The 21,241-nt window shown below is 46.6% G+C and overlaps 1 protein-coding gene across 2 annotated transcripts in view; it reads right to left on the bottom strand.

Annotated features, from left to right (window-relative positions):
- Window positions 1-19,422, bottom strand: part of Colq (collagen like tail subunit of asymmetric acetylcholinesterase) — a 66,390-nt gene extending 46,968 nt beyond the window's left edge. Inside the window, exon 1 of one of the 2 annotated variants that reach the window (XM_046453021.2) lies at window positions 19,245-19,422. In XM_046453021.2, the coding sequence (XP_046308977.1) occupies window positions 19,245-19,350 (106 nt within the window). In that variant the 5' untranslated portion in view covers window positions 19,351-19,422. Of the gene's footprint in view, window positions 1-1,073; window positions 1,413-19,244 lie in introns of those variants that run through there. The other variant, XM_058582104.1, reaches the window with a different exon arrangement.
- Between the last annotated feature and the right edge of the window lie 1,819 nt (window positions 19,423-21,241).

Below are 21,241 nucleotides of genomic sequence, written 5' to 3'. Positions count from 1 at the left end.
GAAAGACAGTGGAACGAATGGGATGTGACTTTCCTGGGTTCATATATGAACACACGACCAGTGAAACTCCACATCACGTCCAACCACAAGAATGGGATCCTAACTAGAATAAGTTAGACTCCATGTATATAGAATACACTCTACTGTCATGTATATCTAAAAAGAACAAATGCAAGAAGCGACACGAGAAGTCATCCTGCATTAGCAGGTTGGGAAACATGGTGAGTGCAGCCACATGCTGAGATTCTGCCGCTGCTTGTCCAGTTGGTGGACTGTTGCACATTTTGCTTCCTTCTCCTCCTCCTGCTTTGGGGCCTTAACCTGCCTCCTGAGACTGGTGTTAGAAGGAGGCCTGGGGATGAATGAGAGATGGTGGGGGGCACCTGTGATACCCTCCACAGCATCACCTGGTGCCCCAATAGTTGTCTGGACATCTCAGCAACCAACAAGTTATCAGACTAACTGGCTACAGTCTGCCCAAAGTTTCCCATGATGTACATATTCCACAAAAGGCTGAACCCTAGAACTTTCCTTCATCCATCCTCCCCGCCCATGCACGCACCATACAAGCCTTAAAGCGCAAATCTCTTCCTAAAAGTAGAAATAATTTGAACTTCTCTGAAAGACCAGGGTAGAAGTTTGCTATTTGTGACTCACACCCAGAGTGGGCCCAGGGGACAGGTGGCGACACAACCTATGAAGAAAATGATTTGGTGTTTTGGTGGCTGCTGCTTCTAAGCCATGTTACCTAAACTAGCTGGCCTGGAGAGCGTCCTAGCCACCTTATGCCAGGGGACTCTGGACTGCAGAACACAATTTCATCTCAAAGCCGAGGGAACAGCAGCTACCAGCCTGCCACCCTGAAGTCAAGGTCACAAGAGGGGCACAAAAAATGGGCACGTATGTTGAGGTCCCCACCCACTCCTCTGCAACCCCCTTCACCCTGCATTCCCAACACTGGCTGAGAAGTTTAAAATTTTGAAGTCTTCTCAGAGATCCCAGGATAGGTCTGCTCTCCAGGGTTTTTTTTCCCCCCCAAACCATCGGAGCAGGCGCGTGCACACAGGACTCACCCAGGCTGCAAGATGAGTAGCACAGCAGTCCCGAAAGGGTGAGCAGATGAGCCAGGCTGAATGATGGGCGCGTCATGGTGGGGCAAGGCCCAAGGCAGACTGGCCCGGGGACGCGAACTGGAGACTGGCTGGGATTCGTCACGCCCCCAAGTGCTCCCTGAGCCTGGCCTGCTTGGCATTTGGGGTGGGAGCTGGCCAATCCCTGCTTTGATGTTGCTTCTGCCCCAGATGCCAGGGGTCCAGGGGCCAGGGATGGGTAGGCAGCCCTGCCCTGGACACCCAGCAATGCTCCTCTGGGGCAGGCTGGGAAGACACACTGGCCTCCGCCCAGGGGAGGACGGGATGTGAGGTTGGGAGCCCAGGGCACTGATCACCCCCGCAGGCTGAGAGGAAATGAAGTGCAATCCGTCAAACAGGCTGCTTTTCATTTGGCTCCAAAAAAGCCCCCATCAATACTGCCTCTGGCAAGACTCACAGCCAACCCCCAGTGGACAGTGTCCAAGGAGGCTCCGCCTTCCTGTTTCAGGGAAGACCTTGGTGGCCAAGGGGTCTCTCTATGTCTGTGCCAGGGTGCTGCCGACAAAGCCAAACTTAATTATCACAACAACAACAAAACACTCTCTCTCAGCCTCTCTATCTCCAAAGAGCATGAGGGCAAGCCTTTCCATTTCATTTCATTTATTTATTTTTGGCGCTGGGGATTGAACCAAGGGCCTTGTGCATGCTAAGCGTTCTACCGCTGAGCTACACCCCCAGCCCCAAATCTTTTTAGATGAAACCTGCTCTTAAAATAATAAAATGGCATGTGCCGGCTACATGCTGAAATCCACCTGAGGCTTTACAGGCATACCCAAAGCATGAGCACAAACACACGATATCCTAGGTCATAAAAGACAAGATTACTAGTACTTAGCAATAAGTACTGTTTTGTTTGTTTTTGGGTTTGGTACCAGGGATTGAACCCAGGGCACTTAACCACTGAGCCCCATCCCCAGCCTGTTCTATATTTTATTTAGACGCAGGATCTTGCTGAGTTGCTTAGGACCTCACTAAGTTGCTGAGGCTGGCTTTGAACTCATGATCCTCCTGCTTCAGCCTCCTGAGCTGCTGGGATTACAGGTGTATGCCACCGCACCTGGTAGCACTGTCGCACTCAGTATAGACCATAAATTATAACAAGAGTCAGCAAACTTTTGTTATAAAGGGACAGAGAGTAAATGTTTGAGGCTTTGTGGGTCACATGGTCTCCTTTGCAACTTAAGTTGCCATTATACATAAAAGCAGCCATAGATAGTATATAAAGGAATGAGTGTGACTGTGTTCCAATAAAACTTATAAAAATAAGGGGCAGACTGGATTTAGCCAGTAGGCTACAGTTTGCCCACGATATTTTTCATTCTATTTGTATGGAGTGAAAAAAGAGAAGTGGTTAACAGGAGTGGGGATGTCTGGAGGGATTTACAGGAGGAAGAGAGGAGTACCAGTTGAGGGCGAGGGGATATGAGTGAAAAAATAAGAGAAGACTTCCTGGAGGAGGTGGCATATAAGCTGAGTGAGCCTTGTAAGGAAAGATTTATAGGTACAAATATGGAGGGGGAAGAAGGCAAGCTCTGTTCCTTCTCTAGGGAATTTGCCTATGTTCTTCTCAGAAACAGGATCTAAGACACCAGAAGAAGCAGTAACAAGGACAGGGAATGCTCAGTCCTGAGCCAAGACACCTGCAGAAATATCATCTGCTTTACATTTTCCTGGTGTCCCCTGCTCTGGGTCACATCCCTACTGGTCATATTTCAAACTTCACATCAAGCCTTTGGAGTTGGAAGTTTTGCACTTTCCACATCAAAAGCATTCATATTTTTACTACGTGACACCTTACACAGCCAACCTACTCAGTAGTACTTGTGTCACTGAAGTGAAACCAAAGGCGACTGGACTAGCTGATGGCCGGGCTCCTGTTCAAGTCTGCAGGTGTTTGAACCTCTTTTTTTTTTTTTTTCATACCAGAGATTAAACCCAAGGGTACTTGACCACTGAGTCCCATCCCCATCCCTCTTTTTTTTTTTTAAAGAGAGAGAGAGAGAGAGGGAGGGAGGGAGAGAGAGAGAGAGAGAGAGAGAGAGAGAGAGAGAGAATTTTTAAATATTTATTTATTTTTTGGTTTTCGGCGGACACAACATCTTTGTATGTGGTGCTGAGGATCGAACCCGGGCCGCATGCATGGCAGGCAAGCGGGCTACCAATTGAGCCACATCCCCAGCCCCCCAGCCCTCTTTTATATTTTATTTAAAGACAGGGTCTCACTGAGTTGCTTAGGGCCTCGCTAAATTGGTGAGGCTGGCTTTGAACTCACGATCCTCCTGCCTCAGCCTCCCAAGTTGCTGGGATTACAGGCCTGGGTCACCGCGCCTGGCTGAACCTCCAGTTTGAACCTAATGACTCAAGCTCATGGGTGTCTCTTTCTGCCTCCCTCTCCTCCCCTCCTCTCTACTATGGCTGCTTTTTTTTTTTTTTTTGCTAACTCTTGTTCTCTAGGTTCTCTGTCTTCCCAGCACTAACAGTTGAATTTCCTTAGATCAAATGCCTGTGTGTATACTAGACCTTTCAGCTGCCTCTCAACCTAGGAGTCAGGAACCCTGTTCTCCAGCCCTGGCAGTAACTTGCATCCCTTTTGGGCCTCAAATTTTCCAGATGTCAACGGGGAGCAATGTGCACCACATGAGCTCTGTGCCCTTTCCAGCTTTGCTGCCATTCCTGACACATAATGGCCCTGCCTAAGGGTCCTCGATGCAATGGAGGATCTCTCCTCTTCGCCCTGCTGAGCAATCTTTGGCCTCCAGTTCCCTCAGGTGCCTTGGCCCAGGCACCAGCTTGCCACGGCAGAGCTGCCTACAAAATCTAATTCATATAAAAGTTTCTGGGCCTTCCTGCAGCTGTCAGCAGGTGTCATATTCACAGTATTTTGTCTTAATTGCAGGTCTGGGATTTATCAACCAGGCCAGAATACCACTTCTGGAATACTGCCTCCCTGGGCACTGCTCCAGAAACTTTGCCCCTGCTGCTGCCACTCGCCCTTCCCGGGCCAGCAGCTACCTCCACTCCAGTTGGCTGCAGATTGGGGCCAATGTGGATTCTGCTCTGCATCTTCCTCCTCTGGGCGTCCCATCACTACCCCTCAGAGAGATTTTGGGGGGCCTAGATAACACAGGCACCCTTCCCAGGGGTCCAGAGGCAAAGATGTCTGCCTATTTGAGGGCAGAGCCTGGGGTCTCAAATCTGTTGTCCCATCCTGAAACTTTGGTAGTCCCAGGAGTAGGTTTGAGGACCCAACTTCTCCCTGACAGCTATGAAAGACTCCCCTTGGCCAGACTTTAGCTGGGCTCCTCTACCCTCTGCTCGACTAGACCTTGAACTTGGACTTCTGTGTCCTCCCTGGCAGCATCCAATTATAGCAAGAATCCTGAAAAGTCAGCTTAGGGAGAATCCCCCATCCTTGACATCTAATCAAATTCTGAACCCAGGGGTGCTTAACCACTGATCCATATCCTCAGCCATCTTTTGTATTTTTATTTAGAGACAGGGTCTCCCTGAGTTGCTTAAGGCCTCACTAAGTTTCTGAGGCTGACTTTGAAGTCATGATCCTTCCGCCTCAGCCTCCTGAGTTGCTGAGATTACAGGCATGTGCCCTTGCACCCGGCTCCTTCCTCACCCTTGATATCTTACCACCTTGTTCTGACTTCGATAAGAATCCAATTAAGTTGGTTTAGACAGAATCCCCCTATACTTGATGTCTACTGTTGGTAATTTTCCACCCGTTCACCTAACCTGTTCCTTAGCTATAAATCTTTACTTGTCCTTGTACCAGGAGCTGACTTGTCCTAGTCTTTGAACCTGTGGCAGACACCTTGAATTTTTTCCTTACCATTTTAACAAGTGCCAGAATAATCTTCAACATTACCTCCACATTCAATGCTTTTGTTCCTTGGGAGGAACCCATAGCAGGTCCTACTTAAGCACACAAACATTTATTGAAGGCTTACTGTGTGCCAAGCCTTCCATATGCCACCAGAATATAGAGATGAAGAAGCTCATGGCCTGACCCTTGGAAGGAAAAGAGTTTTCATCTCATCTGCTCACTTGTGCTGATTGGTCTGAGTTTCCTGGAATGGTGCCTCATGAAGGATTCTGAGAAGAGGGCCATGATATATTGCCCTTCCTGTAACTCCTGCACTGCATGCTCCTTATCATGAAACAACAGTGACACTGGGCTTAGCATTTTCCATACATTATTGTTTTTTGTTCTCAGGACCAATTTATCTCTATTTTATGGAGAAGAAAATGACTCTCAAAGAAATCAAGTCCCTTGTCTGAACCACACAGCTAGTGCAGACATGGGGGCAGAGTTCAGAAGGAGCCTTGTACACAGACCAGTGAGGAGGTGCCCCCTCCTGGAGCCAACTTACCCAGCTCCTGGGGCAGCTCACTGGTCCCTGGCTAATAGCACTCTTCCCACTATTCTCATGCCACCTGGAGTCAGTTTCCCTCTGGTCCAGCCCTTCCCTGGCCAGCAGCTACCTCCACTCCTAACTCCCAGCTACTGACTTAACATCCCAAGACATCCTCAGTGTTGAGAATGTGCAAAGATGACTGACAGTTCCCCAAAAGGTGTGCACCGCCTTCCACAGGCTGGAGGAATCCCTGAGAAGTGGCTGTTTTTCGGTCCCCTGTGGGGGGATGATACAGAGGCATGTGACTATTCTTGCCAACAGTTCTGCCTGAGTGCAGAGGACTCAATCCTTCAGGGATGGTGGAGCCATGAGAGGGAAAGACCCTGAGTTCCCCAATGCCCCTGGACTGGTAGGTGAGCATAAATGTTTTGATTAGATTAAGTCATTAAAATCCTTATTTCCTGCAATAGGTGATATTGCCCCAACCCACCCTTGAGGCACCCAGTAATGGAGAACATTCTATGATGCTTCCTAGCCAATCCTTCTTTGTTCCCCACACAACCTCATAAGGCTTATCATCATCATCATCATCATCATCATCATCATTATCATCCTCATTTTCAGATAAGGCCATGGGCGATCATGGGATGCAGCTATGATCAAACCCACCCAATATGTATGACCTAGTAGGTAGTAGGTCAGGGTTCAATCCAGATTGAATGCAGTTAACAGCACAAAGTAATAACTCCTTCTATCTACCACCCCCTAGAAAGAATGAGCTGGAAACATCAGGAAAATGGCATCTAGAAGAACCAGAGTCATTGCCTCACCCAGCTGGGGTGGAGCCTTTACCAAGACCCACAATCATGTTTTTCTAATCAAACTTTATGATTATTCATCTATGGATTCCTGTTTCCTGGTCTGTAAACTCCTATGAGTTGACAATCTTGGTGGCCTCTGTATCTCTGTCATAAGGAGGGTTCACTCAAGTGTACTGGTGACTCCCAATCAAATATACATTGGCCTTCTCTGTCTTACTCTAGAAGTGGGCAAAAAATTCAGTTCACTTTGAAATCCATCAAAAACTTAGATGGATCAATAGATATATAACAGCATAAACAGAGCAAAACACTGAGCATTGCAGAATCTATGTGGGGAATGTATTAGTTTGCTAATGCTGCTATAACAAAATATCACAGCTTAGGTGACTTAAACAGACATTTACTTCTCATAGCTCTGGATTTAGTTCAAAATCAAGGTGTCAGTAGGTGTGGTTTCTCCTGAGGCCTCTGTCCTTGGCTCATGGATGGCTCTGGTCTTGACTCTGTATGCTTCCCTGCTATCTTTGTGTATCCAAAACTCTTCTTCTATAAGGATACCAATCAGATGGAATTAGGGCCCATCCTCAGGGCCTCACTTAATCACCTCTTTAAAGAGTCTCCCTACCTCACATTTTAGGGTACTGGAATTATTAGAGCTTCAACATGTGATTTTTTTTTTCAATACTAGGGATTGAAACCAGGGTGTTGTTACTCAGGCTAGGCTAGTGCTCTGCCACATCCCCAGCCCTTTTTATTTTTTATTTGAGATAGGGTCTCGATAAGCTGCTGAGGGCCTCACTAAGTTACTGAGGCTAGTCTAGAACTTGTGATCTCCCTGCCTCACCTCCCAAACCACTGGGATTACAGGGGTGCACCACCATATCCAGCTAAATGAATTTTGAGGAGATAATATTCAGCCTTTTTTGAAAGTGTCTATAATAAAAAAGAATAACAACTGGGCTTGGTGGCTCATACTTCTAATACAGTGGCTCTGGAGGCTGAGGCAGGAGGATTGCAAGTCCAAAGCCAGCCTCACCATCTTAGCAAGGTCCTAAGCAATTCAGCAAGACCCTGTCTCTAAATTAAATGCAAAAATGGTGGGGATGTGGCTCGTGGTTAAGTGCCCCTGAATTCAATCCCCAGTACAGAAAGAAAATTTAGAATTATTTATTATCTTATTTAATTAAAAAACTTTAAGTGGGCAACTTAGAACTGCAAGATTTCTCTGTAAATGTTAGGGTGGGGAGTGGGTGAGTCCAATGCCTCTGTTGGCAAAGACTTAGGGGTCCCTGGAGCTGCCCAGAGCTAAGGCATCAGTACTGCTTGGAGGAGGGGACTGCAGTCACCTTGAGGGCTACCCCATCCCCGAGAATGACATGAGAAGGACATTCTCTTTCTTTCCCCCTCCTCCTCACTCATCATCGAGACAACTTGAGGAGTCTGTCCTAGCCACAAGGATGAAAGGAGGAGGATGACCTCCTTCCTGTCATTATTTTATATAAGTCATATATCAAAAGTGACGACTGTGCACACATAAATTCAAGGAAACAAAACCCATCCCCCTTTCCTCCTACAAGGGAATTATTTTGGAACTTATCTAAAGGAAGCCATCTGCTTTCTTGAGTTCAAGCTCTAATTTGACCAAATGGCATGTGGTAAATAGAGAGGAAGAAGGACAATGCTATTAGGAGCTCAGGGAGCATAAAGAAACTTCCCCATGGCTGGCTGCGCCTCGGCTCTCAATTCAATTACAGTGGCCGGCATAAATCAGTGGGCACTATTAAATCTTCTGCCCAGGGTTTGACAGGGGAGGCCAAGTTTGTAGAATGATTCGGGAGATCTGGCCGCAAGTCAGAGACAAAAGCCCTCCAGCTGTGTCAGGCCCAGCGGGTGCATTATTGTGCATTATTTCCAACACCCGCTGACAACTGTGGTGAAGGAAAGACCCTGTGTTTCCATCCTCTGGGTTCCTGTGCCTTCATTTTTCCCTGGTGTCATTTGAGCCCCACGGGCACTTGTGATTCAAACCAGGTGGCTCACTGAACCCCTTCCCTCAGAGACCCCCTCGCATCCCTGCTTGTACCCTCCAGGATCTGTCATCCAGGGGTCCACAACAAGTGGGGAGGAGGGAAGCTGGGTTCCAGGGAGCCCGCTGGCTGCCCACGCACTCGGACTGGCATCTCTCGTCATAGGTCTCGCTGAGTCACTTGAACCTCTAGATCCCAGAATTTGGGGAACCTGAGGCTGGCTCCTTTGGATTTAATTGATCAATAGAATTTCTCAATTGAATGAAATGGCAAGATGAAACTTCATGGCACTATAATTGTGTGATTCTACCATTCTGGAAATTCTCCAAGATCTCAAAAATCCTGGTTGTTTTGGATCTAACAAACTTTTCTTCCTCCCTCCCTCCCTCCCTCTCTCCCTCCCTCCATTCCTTCCTTCCTTTCTTTTTTTGTACCAGGAATTGAAACCAGGGGCACTTAACCACTGAGCCACAACCCTCAAAATATAAAAATTATATTTTTAATTTTGAGAAAGCGTCTCTCTAAGTTGCTTGGAACCCCACTGAGTTGCTGAGGTTGGCTTTGAACTTGTGATCCTCCTGCCTCAGCCTCCACGCCTGGCTCTAAAAGACTTTTAAAAACAGAAAAATCTTATTTTGTGCTTCAGATGAGACACAGCACTTTGTATGCACATGTGTGATGTTCATGTAAATGTTTAGAATTGTTAATGCATGTATCTGGTTCAAAATTCAAAAAGTATAAAAGGGTAAATATGAACAATCTCTCTCACCCTTCTCCCCCCAGCCTATCAGCTCCAGTGATTTATTATCAGCCCACTACTTCATTTCCTAGGTATACTTCTATATGCAAGCAAATAGGTAGGTATGATATTTCCCCTCTCTTTCTCAGAGAGAATATTTTTGTACAGTTGAATAGTTGTGTTTGAAGAGTGGAGTGTCTTTCTCTCCGATCATCAAGTGAGCTGTTTCCCTCCACCACACTCTTCCATCATGATTCTGCCTCACTTCGAGCCCCGAGGAGTAGAGCCAGCTGCTATAGTCTGAGACCTCTGAAACCATGAGCCCTCAAATAGATTTTCTTCCACTACAATTGTTCTGGTCAAGTCTTTTAGTCACATCAGTGAACAAACTGACTAAAACACCCACTGATTTTATAGTTCATATTTTAGAGTTAAATCTTAATTCATTTGTAATTTATTCTGGCATGAAATGTAAGTTTGCTTGTTTTCTAAAAGACTTTTTTTGTGACTTAAAACAGAAAATAAAAAATCTTTAAACCACCTTTACATAGTCCATCAGCTATCATAGCACTCCTTAACTAAAGGTTAAGTATTGCCCTACAATAGCCCAGAGTTGTTGATATTTTATCCACTTAACAGATAAGTAAACTGAAATTATAGACCACTGGACCAAGATCCCTTAGCTTGTGGGTCATGGACCTGTCAGTCAAGTCCAGAGCTGTCCCTGTTCTCAAAGAAGTGTCCAGGTGAGTGGTAGAGTCACAACTTGCATGCAGATGGGTTGTTTCTGCCATTGGTCTGCTCTCCTGAAAGCTCCAACTATATAAGTAAACTACTTGTACAGTTCACTTTGAATGAATCGGTCATTTGAGTGATTTTATTGTCACAAAGAGATGTTGGAGTTAGCAAGGTCCTAAACAACTTAGCGAGACCCTGTCTCTAAATAAAAAATAAAAAAGGGCTGGGGATGTGCTGAGGAGGGGCCTCCTAGTCAGATCACCCTTGATGGGGGCAGAGAGAGGCTTTCTCCTTCACAGCCATGGAACAGCCCTGCGAGTGGACCTGCCCATCAGCAGTCATTCTGCTGGAGCTCCATATGCCTAAGGTGTTGTCCTTGAGTGTGAGCTGTGGGTCCTTTGTCTTCAAAATCCAACATTGCCTTCAAGGTACCATTATGACTCCTGAGTACACACTCTACCATGCTTGGGGCTAGACCCTTTCCGTGCTCTTTCCTTTGATCCTTACAATGACCCTATGAATTATATTTTTATGTCCCCCTATTCCAGGTAAGGGAACTAAGGCTGTCATCCAAGGTCCTGGGGAGCTGGGCTTCTGAATCTAGACCTGCAGTTCCAGGGCCTAGGTGCTGTGATATCTCTGACTGAGACTCAGCCATTGGATGGAGACACCAAAATGTGGCAATGAAAACAACCCAGGAGAAGGCAAGAGGCCAGGATTCCAGTTCTTTCTCCACCATTTGGAATAATTGTTGCAACCTGTAACTGAGAGATAACTAAATACTAAGCACAGTGCGAAGCTCATTTTATCCTCTTTGCCATCTAAAATGAAGATTCTGACTCTCCCCATTTTACAGATGTGGAAACTGGGGTGTTGAGAAATTATAGATCACTGGGCCAAGATCCCTTAGCTTGTAGGTCATGGAACTGTCAGTCAAATCCAGAGATGTCCCTTGACTTTAATTCACACACTAGGATTCTCAGCCAATGCTCAGAAGAGAAACATAAGCCAAGACCCCTTTTTGTGTGTGGATGCTAAGTCTATGAATTAGCAAATAGTCTGTCAGCCACAAAGTCAGAGAAAGTCTGAGGCTAAGGGATCTTTGCAATTTGGTCCACACTTTTATTTTATAGATGAGGAAACTGAATACTCTAAAAAGAGCAAATGGTTGTTTAACATCATATATGTATCTGAATTTTATCTCAGTGTCTTAGCCTTAATCTCTCTAAGAACATTAGTATACAGGCAAATTGCCAAACCCTGTCACTGACTAAATGTCCCCACACTGGACATAAGCAAAAGGACTTTGGCAAGACATCACCACAGAGGTGACCCCCTAGGCCTGCCTGGTGGAGGTACTGTTGCATTCAGGGCCAACCCTCAAGGGAGTGAGGGCCAGGGTGATTTGATTCAGATAATTGGAGTTTGTGTGTAGGTAAGAAACCATTTGCCTCAGATACTCTGCAAAAAAACATTTCTAGGGCCCACACAATTTTTAAAGCCATCTTTTCTTGGGGGCGGGGGTAGGTACTGAGAATTGAACGCCAGGAGTGCTCTTTTATTAAGCCACATCCCCAAGGATTATTTTGAGACAGGATCTTGAGGAGTTGCCAAGGCAGTCTTGAACTTGTGATCCTCCTGCCTCGGCCTCCCTGGTGCTGAGATAACAGATGTGTGCCAACAAATCTGGCTTCCTGAAGCCATCTTGGTCTTCTACTGCTGACTATCTGTGGGAGGACAAGGACAGTAAGGGAACTCCCACAGGGCCCTGCTGACCTACAGACCTGGAGGATCTGTGTCTCTCCCACTGTTAACTTTCCCTAACGTGACTTTACCCAACGCAGCTCCCAGAAAGTCAGATAGGAGGGAAGAAGGGTGTTCTTTCCTGGAGGCTCCCTGAATCCAGAACACTAGACTTGATGGTTTGAGAATTTGGTTTCTGTGTGACCATCAGGAATTTGGAAGCTTTCTGAGGGTAACCAGGAGGTCCACCCCAGTGAAGGTCTTAGAAACGGAGTTGGTCCTGTTTGGATACAAAGGGGACGTCCACTTTCAACCTTCCATGACAATGACTCATGCCAGAGGCCCCTTATAGAGAATGAGTTTGAACAATGAATGAACCTTGGGTCACAGTAAAGGAAGAAGAACCCCAGGTGGCCAGGAAGGGTGGCCATTATTACCCCATCCCCTTTTGCCCCCAAGAAGTCCCATGCTAAGGAGAAGTTTCTGCAGCAATTCAGAAACTTCTGGAACTTTCTCCAAACTTCTCAGAAGGATACCAAGAAGATGAGGCAGGCAGCACAGGAGGAGAGTGTAGAGTAGAACCTGTGTTACTCTCATCAAGGCTTCCTTCTTTTCCTCCCTCTTTTTTGAAGTCACCCCCTCCCCCCAGCTGGTTGACCATGCAAGACTGCAGCAGTACAGACTTCTTCAGCTGTCACCAGCTCCCATACACGCATCACCCAGTGTTTCTGTTGATTGCCATGGAGAGGTAAGTGAGGACTTGAATAGAGCTGCGAAATGGAAGAGGGCCAGGTGTATTTTTAAAGTCATCTGGGGAAGCCGGTCACCACTAGGACAACCTCCTTCCCCAGGCAACGCGTTCCTTCTTTAGGGACTGGTTTACAAATGCAAAGTGGCCCAAAGCAGGGTCTCTTCCTTTTGCTTTAATTCCCTGGATATTTTAAGCAAAAGGTTATTTAGGTTGTCTTTGAGGTTTTTTTGCCTTTTGATGCAATGAATTGTGCAGGAAATCGTGGCCTCTTGGCATGTGTAGAAATGAAGAGAGATTTTGAAAATAACGTCTGAGGATGTGCAATGGTGTCACACGTACATCAAACACAACTGAAAGTATTTGATGTCTGTAACTAACTCACTTGATTCTCACCACTTCTCTTTGAATTATTTCCTACTTTCAGCCCCATTTCATAGATGAGGAACCTGAGGCACGGGGTGGGAAATTTGCCCAAGGTCACAAAGCTAAGGGAGACACAAGATTTGAACACAGTCAGGGTGATGCCAGAAGCCATACCCCTAGCCACACTCTTCGATTCTGAATCTGCATTGATTTGGGAATCTGAAAGCCCTGATTTGGAATTTCAACCCTGACTTTGTGTGACTTCAGGCAAGTGACTGTACCTCTCTCATTGCTATTTTCCTCTTTGGTAAAATGGAGATACTAATGGTTACTTTATGACATTCTTGTGAAAATTAGAAATAATAGGCAAAAAGAAACGTAGGTTTAGTATTTTTGTGGTGGCTCCCTATGTCAACTGAACCCCAAATTCTTCAGGGAAGGGATGTTGAGCTGTAACTGCTACTGCCAGAGGGGTTGGTAGGACCACAGCTGGTCTTTTAAAGGATCTATAGCTGATGCTGTCACTTCACTGATGTCCCTCAGTATCCAACCTCCTGCCACAGGCACCTGAGACTAGAACTTTTATGGGAAGTCACTTGGGTCAAGCAGGAAGAACAGAGTAGTTGGCGTCGACAGGAGTTGGTGGATAAATATTCCAGCTACCCTGTCTCCCAGAGGTCCCCAGGAGAGTGGAGCCCAGAGCCGTGACCTGCTCATGAACACACCCTATGTCTGCCTTCTCGGCTCTGCCTGACTCCTCTCGGCTCTGCCTTACTGGGGTCACCTCCCAAATAAACTACTTGCATCCAAATTTTTGTCTCAGGGTCTGCTTCTGGGAAGAACCCAAATGAAAGCAGTCCTTATGCCTACACCTTTGATTCTGATGTCATTTCAGCAAAACACAAGTGGGTCAGTTTACCTGCTGGAAGAGATCACTGTGGGAGGCTGAATGATGGCCCCCATAGGTCTCCAGATCCGAATCCCTGGAACCTTTAAATGTTACCCCATATGGAAAAGGGAACATTGTAGACATGATGATATAAACAAGTTTAGGAGCTGGGAGGTGGCTCAGGGGTAGAGTGTTTGCCTAGCACACATGAAGCCCGGGGTTCAATCCCCAGCACTGCTCCCTGTACTGCCCCCCCCAAAGCAGGGGAGATTGATAAAGAAGGCAAGTGACCCCCCTGCCCCTCAAACAAGATGCTACACTGATGGCTTGAAGAGAAAGGGGCCAGGAACCAGAGAAGGCAAGAGATGCAGCTCTAGAGCTAGGAAACGCACAGAAACAGATTATTTATTTATTTAAAGGCACAGAAACCTTATTTCTACAGAGTGAAACAGGTTTCAGACTTCCAACCTCTAGAGCTGAAGAGAACAGAGGTGTGTTGTTTTAAGCCACCGTTTGAAGTGATTTCTTACAGCAGCCATGAGAAACTAATAGAGTAGGGTGTGAGAGAGCAGGGGTTCTCAAAGCTTGTTAGAAGTGCAGACTCTTGGGCCCTATTTCCTGCTGAATCAGAATCTCCCAGGGGTGGGTTGCTGTGGTCTCCATTTTAATGAGCCCTCCAGGGGATGCCAATGCTGCCTGTAATTCAGTGGTTAACCCTGGCTGGATCTTTGAATCACCTGGAGGACTTTTACTACAGATGCCTGATCCCACATCATTCTGCTCTCAGTCTGTTCAGCTTGGAAGCTGAGCCTTTGGAAAGCACCTCAAAGTGATTCCTAGCCAGGACTGAGAACCCGTGCTGTAGTTTGAGAACCACCGATCAAGGATGTTGACTTCCAGGATGAGCTATGCAGAAATTTGGAAATATGGAGAGATGTCTTCAAGGCTGCTAAAAACAAAAACAAAACAAAACAAAAACTGGGAGCATAGGCCACGCCAGCAGGGTCCTGGCCTTAGGGGCCAAAGAGTCACATGCCTAGAGGGTCCAAATAGGTAGACCATAATTCAGAAAGTGGTATAGGACAAGAGGGCATGGTAGCAAATTGCCAGCTGGAGCCAAGTCACCACCAACCATTATATTCCAAAGAGTGTCACCATAGCCAGAAAGTGTGGCCAGCACAGCCAGACTGTCTGATTTTTGAAAAGTAAGATTTTTTTTATTTTTTATTTTTCCCTAGCTCTAGTAATAAAATTAGGATTAGCCCCTTTTCACTTCTGAGTACCAGAAGTTACAGAAGGTTCCTTTGCGGGGTAGAATCCAGGGCTTCATGCAGGCTAGGACAATCCTCTGCTGATGGGCTACATCCTCAGCCCTTTCTACTTTATTTTGAGACAGGGCCTTGATAAATTGCCTGGGCTGACCTCAAGCTTGCAATTCTTCTGCCTTAGCCTTCTGGGGGAGCTGGGATAACCTTCTGGGCTTAGCATATCAGAAATACATTTTTTCCCCCAAAATGTTAAATCATTCATCTCTTAAATGTGAGCAATTAAGGTAATTTTAAAAATATCTCTTCCTCTTCCCCCTTTCCTGTACATTTAGGGCTAGGGGTGAAGGCTGTCACCAGCAGGCCAACCTGGACACAGCTATAGCCCACTTCCAGGCACATAGTTGGCACTCATTAAATCTTAGTTGCTTAATGAATCCTCAGAGCTCTCCTGAGAGGCAGAGGCTATCAGAGCCATTGAACGGATGAGGAACTTGGGGTTCACTGCCATGAGGTGGCCTCCCCACCACTGCATAGAGCATAACCAAGAGAGTCAGGATTAGAACCCAGGACCCCTCAAGGTAAGGCTGCTGTGAAGAGCAGATACAACTGTCAGCGATAAAAGCTTTTGTGAAACGAGGAATTGGGGGTTTCACTGGTACCAGCCAGAAGAGCAACACAGGTAGTCCTTGTGACTGGGAGCTATATTTAAAGAAGACAAGACCCCAGCTTACTGGCTGTCTCCTCAAAGCCAGAAGGGCTTTCTGATCTGTGTTTGTATGCTCCTGGATCTGAAGAAAGCAGGCGGGGCACGGGGCGGCTGCCCACAGGGTGACTGGGGGATGCCCCCTCCATCTCTCACACCACCTCTCTCTGTGTCTGAGCTGGAGGGAGGCCATCGCTTTATGCAGAGCTTTGGGATGAGATGAGGCGGGACACCTGGGACCCCTAGAGAGTCCTCTAATTTAAGAGCCCTCTCTGATTTTATTATCCAGAGGAAATGGGGAGCTAAATCGGAGGAGATGGCTGGCGAGTGCATTACGGGACATTAAACAATAGCTGATCAGTGTCAGACACAAATAAATGGCTCATAAGCTAGTGCCAAGAACATGGATGGTTCCCAAGTGATGATCTGGCTAGCTTCCAGGCAGGAGAGTATGTGGTGGGGGAGCTGGACAGTAGGCCATATAGGCCACAGGATGGCTGCTCTGGTCACATCCCAGCCACAAGATTCCAGTGCCCAGACAGAAATCACAGCCTGCCACATGATCTCACTCATCAGGGCTGGACTTGGGTCTTCTCACCATCTGAGACCTGGACCCAAACATCACCTGGAGAGTTCCTGCCAGCCTGGGAAACCCTGTATTGGAAATGGGAAGCCATGTGTGGGCATCAGGTAGGTTGGGTCACAGTGCCTGAGAGAAGGTTTGTGAAGTGAGGTTGCCCTGGGGAGGTCCCTGTGCCCACCCAACACCATGGTTTAAATGCATCTCACTAAAACATCCCTATTAAAAAGAAATATCACCAAAAAAGAGATAAACAAGTGCCCTCTCGAGTCATATAATTTTGGCATAATGCAATATCCACTTTTTGGCTAGAACTTTGGACATTGATATCCCAGAGAGAAAGTAGTAGGAGAATAGAGAATTCAGAGGAGTATTTCTAGGGGCTAGGAGGGTAGTCTGCTAGGCCTTACATGCCTGTATCACTATTGATCCAAGACCTTAAATGGATTTGGTCTATATTGATAAAAATCTTGGACTTAGAGGCACAAGACAGGATGCCAATCTCTATCTCATCAGTTCTGTGACTCGGGGCAGATTACTTAACCTCTCTGAGCCTCTATTTTCTCATCTAAAAAGTGTGAGTGACGCCGCATCCATCCCAGGGGTGCTATGAGAATTGTATACCTTGAACTGTGCAGAAGGTCTGCCTTTCTGTGACTATTATTATCCTTGGGTCTGTGCCTTCACATTCCAGAATCTACGATGACTGAGCCACATCTGTGAGTGGAGATTGGAACCCAATCAATCTACAGACCAGGAATGAGCCCAGCCAGGCCCAGCCAAGCCTGAGCTAGGTCAGCAAACCCTTAGTTGATCCACAAACACATGAACTTTCATAAATAATGATTGTGTATGGGTAATTTTGTTTTTTGTTTTGGGTATTAGAGATTGACCCCAGGGGTGCTTAGGCACTGAGCCACATCCACAGCCCTTTTTCTTTCTTATTTTGAGATAGGGTCTCACTAAGTTGCTTAGGGCCTCACTAAATTGCTAAGACCTGGCCTTGAACTTGCAGTCCTCCTGCCTCAGCCTCCTAAGCTGATGGGATTCATTTATGACCCAGTAGATGGTTAAGATATACCATAAATTTAGGGCTCCTGATATTTTTAATAGTTGCCATGTTCAATAGAAATCATTCTAAGATACTTATCTGCCTTTTGTTTGGAGAGGTGTGGGAAGGCAGGATTTTCTATCTCTGAACTACATTCCCAGCTCATTTTATTTTTTTATTTTGAAATAAAACCTCACTAAGTTGAGGTTGGTCTCAAACTTGTGATCCTCCTGCCTCAGCCTCCTAAATCATGGGGATCACAGGTGTGCACCACACCCAGTGAGAGGGTTTTTTTTTTTTTGTGTGTGTGTGTGTGTGGTATGTGTGGTGCTGGGGATTGAACCCAGGACCTTGTGCATGCGAAGCAAGCACTCTACCAACTGAGCTCTATCCCCAGCCCCAAGAGAAGTTTTCTATTTGTTCATCTACTATATATTTTTTTGAGCACTATGTATCAGTCACTGTTCTGAACCTGGGAACCAGTGACACTGCACAAGATAGTTAGGATCCCTGCCCACACAATGCTTATAGTTCATCGCAACCCTCACAGAAGTCAGAGAGCCCATCAGAGGCAGGATTGGAACCAGAAACCCGAGTTCCTTAACTCCTAAGCCTCAAATCCTTAGGAAACTCTAACCCAAACAAAATGAAGTGGTACCATTGAATTGGACCAAATTAACTGTCAAAGCTCCTCTTTGAATAAGAGAATAAGGAACCACCGGACCCAGAAGAAGCTTGGTGCTCTCAATTTGAATCTGCAAGGGGTGTGTTGACATATGGTCACAGTGACACAATCACCCACCTTTCCTGCCTAGCCCCACCTCCAGTGTTCTCCACAGATCCCCCCTTTCCCCTTCTTCTGTTCCTCACACTTTTATAATTAGCCTCATACCCGGCTGAGTCACCCCCTAGGACTTAGAGACATTGGCAGCTCCACTTGCTGAGCTGTTTTTATGAATGGACAGTGAGTGGCTGGGACTGGGTGTAGAGCTAGGCCCTCGTGAGAAGCCGGCATTCCTGGCCCTCCCGGTGTTCTACAGGCAAAGACAGTGAAACTTCAGCCTCCGTGGACGTACTTATGAGACTCCATTGAAGGGCTTGTCTGACGCTCTTGGATGGGGAGAGCCAGGGACAGCTGATGGGGACTCTGAGGGGATGGCTAGCAAGGCCTGGGGTCTGCCTGCCTCCCTCATGCCTTCTAGAGACATTTGAGTTTCCTCAGAAAGGTTTCAAGAGGACACATCAGTAACCCAATACTTCCCCTGCCCCTGGGTCAGGCAGGACAAGGGCAATGCCTGGTGCCCTCGGGAAGATTGCCCGGCTGGCAGACCAAGCCCCTTCCCCAAATCTCTCAGCCTTGCACTCAGCAGACATAACCAGCTCTAGGCCCCACATCTCTCTGGATCACTCCACTTTTCTCTGCCAAGCCTCCTTCTCCCAGGACCCCTAGATGCCTTATCTGAGGCTGAAGGAAGTTCCACCCAGGAAGAAAGCGCAACAGGATACAGACAGGACTGAAGAAACAGAAAACCCAGTCCTGAGGCTGCAAGGGGCCCCTGGGCTCCAGGAGGATCGACTGGATTCCCTGTCCCTTCAGTAGGATTGTCCTGGCCACCGTTGCTGCCAAGGCTTGGACGGATTCCTGTTTATTCTGCAATACCCCCTTAAGCCAAGCCCCTTTCAGAGCAGGTCAGAGAGGTATTTATAGAAACATCGGGGACTCACTTTTCTCTCACTTGCACCTCCTGGTCTCTTAAGTTCCCCCCCAGATTCCTGACCAAAATGAAATCATGCAGCAAATGGGGGAGAAGAGGTGGGGGAGGCCGAGGCAATTTTTTTAAAAGTCTCTGGTTTTGAGCAGCTAAGTAGGAGCCCTAGGAACAAGGACAGAAGGGGCTTCCCAGACAAGCTCGGGTGACAGGAAGCGGCTGGGGTGACCACCTCCCTCCCAACCTTCCTCCACCAAGAGTAGAATGGCAGAAATACCAGGACACCTTGCAAAACGATCTTCCTTCCTCCCCCTGCCCAGAGGAGAATGCTGGGCATCATTTACCTGCTGAGATCGGGAGGACGCTATTGATGAAAGTCGGCTGAGACAAGATCGAGCGGAAGAAAAGCTGAAGATAAATTCCCAAAGCCATTGGATTCAGGACAACCATGCTGGCCAGGTCTGGCAAGTGTCAAGTTAGCAAGACAGGGTTGCTGCAGGAGCCTGCTTATCTCTGCTCTGCCTCAGGGCTGGCTCGCTCCCTCCCTCCCTCCCTCTCTCTCTCTCTCCCCCTCCTCTCTCTCTCTCTCTCTCTCTCTCTCTCTCTCTCTCTCTCTCTCTCTCTTCCAGACCCCTCCTTTCCCATGCCTTTACCAAGAAAGAATGCCAACCATTTCCCATTCAACCTTCTCTGTACTACACAGAGTTATATTTATCTCAAGCCCTTGGATCAAATGCCCCCATTAACATTAAGATGTCAGAATCTTCTTTTTTGGATACTGAAGTCAGTGGCTCTTGAAGAGGTGATAAAAAGGCAAAACAAGTCTCGAATGTTCACTAGTCAAGAGTCCCTAATTGATTATCCACCATGGTCTACCCGCCTGAAATGAAGGTGAACCGTGGCAACAGAGGATCAGTTCTCCTGACTCAAACTCGAACTTCCTGAAGACAACCCCTCTGCTGTCAGTTTGTGACAGTTTTACCCACTGGGTGACAAAATGGAAAGTTGACCTCAGGTTTTTTTTTGTTTGTTTGTTTCATCATCCAATAAAAAGGAGAGGAGTTTATGTTTCCAAATAGTTTTCCCTATGAAAAAGTCTCTCCCTCTCCAGGAGCTGCACACTTTCAATACCAAGCAAAGCAAAGCAAATGAAAACAGGAAATGGAGAGGAAAGTGAAATATCCAACCACATTTGGAGAAACAGCGACACTAACTTGATCTTGGTTAGACAAAATTCTTTAAATAAAAAATTTTGCAATCCTTCTTAAATGAAGATCTTTTATAAGTTTATAGAGCCTGTCACAGAGATCCTTCACAGTACTGAAATAATTAAAATAATCCACAGAGTTGTTTGTTTTGCCTTAATTTATACAGTTTATGCCCCTCTTAAGAGTTAATTCAGAATCAGTTTGGGAGTGGCTGGACTTTGGGTGAGCATCCTTGAGAAAAAGCATTGATCTTCATCCTGGGGATGGTGGAGTTGGGTTAGGGCAGAGTATAAGTCATACCCTAAGGCTTTAGCATAGACTTGAACTCTAGACACAGCTCTGAGTGGCATTGGACAAATTGTTTGTCCTCGGTTTACTCATCAAAAAAAAAAAAGAAGACTATATTCCCTTTATAGGTTTGTTGGAAAGGTTACATGACATAACATGGGATGAATCATACATGAATTAGGAACTTTATCTCCAGACACCATAAATGAAATCCAAGGAGCTATGGTTGGTGGGGTGCAAAGAAGGCCACCCCAATCCCTCACATCCCCATATGTGCATGCCCCTCTTCCCATCAAAAAGTGGAGTATACTCCCCGGCCACCTCAAATCTGGGCCAGCCTTAGTGACTTATTTGTTTTGATCAATATTGTGTGGCCAAAGCGATGGTGAGCTATTTCTATGCCTATGTCTTAAAAGGCCTGGAAGTTTCTGCTTTTGCCTTTTCTTGGAAACCAGCTGCCATTTTTTAAATGTCTGGACTATTGGAGAGGCTGCCTGGAGGGGAAGCAGCCAGCCCTGGGCTGTGTCTGCCCATCCCAGAGGAGGCACTAGACATGTGAGTGAGGCTATTTGGGATCATCTATCCCCATTCAGATGATGTCAGCCACAGGAGTGACCCAAGAAGACACCAGCTGAAGAACTGCTCAGATAAGAGCCCAGATTACAGAATCATGAGTAAATAAAACAGCTACTATTCAAAACCACTCTGTCTTAGGATGTTTTGTTACGTAACAATAGCTGACTGATAGACAGTTGATAACAAAAGCATGAAGAATATACTCAGGCTACACTGAAAATGTACAGGACAGCTTAAGGGGGGGTACTCTATTTAGCTGCTCCCCAAAT

This window comes from Marmota monax, unplaced genomic scaffold (genome assembly GCF_021218885.2).
Source record: "Marmota monax isolate L192 unplaced genomic scaffold, Marmota_monax_Labrador192_F-V1.1 WCK01_AAM20220418_F8-fsc00042, whole genome shotgun sequence".
NCBI lineage: Eukaryota > Metazoa > Chordata > Mammalia > Rodentia > Sciuridae > Marmota > Marmota monax.
This window is presented reverse-complemented; position numbering and strand designations above follow the sequence as displayed.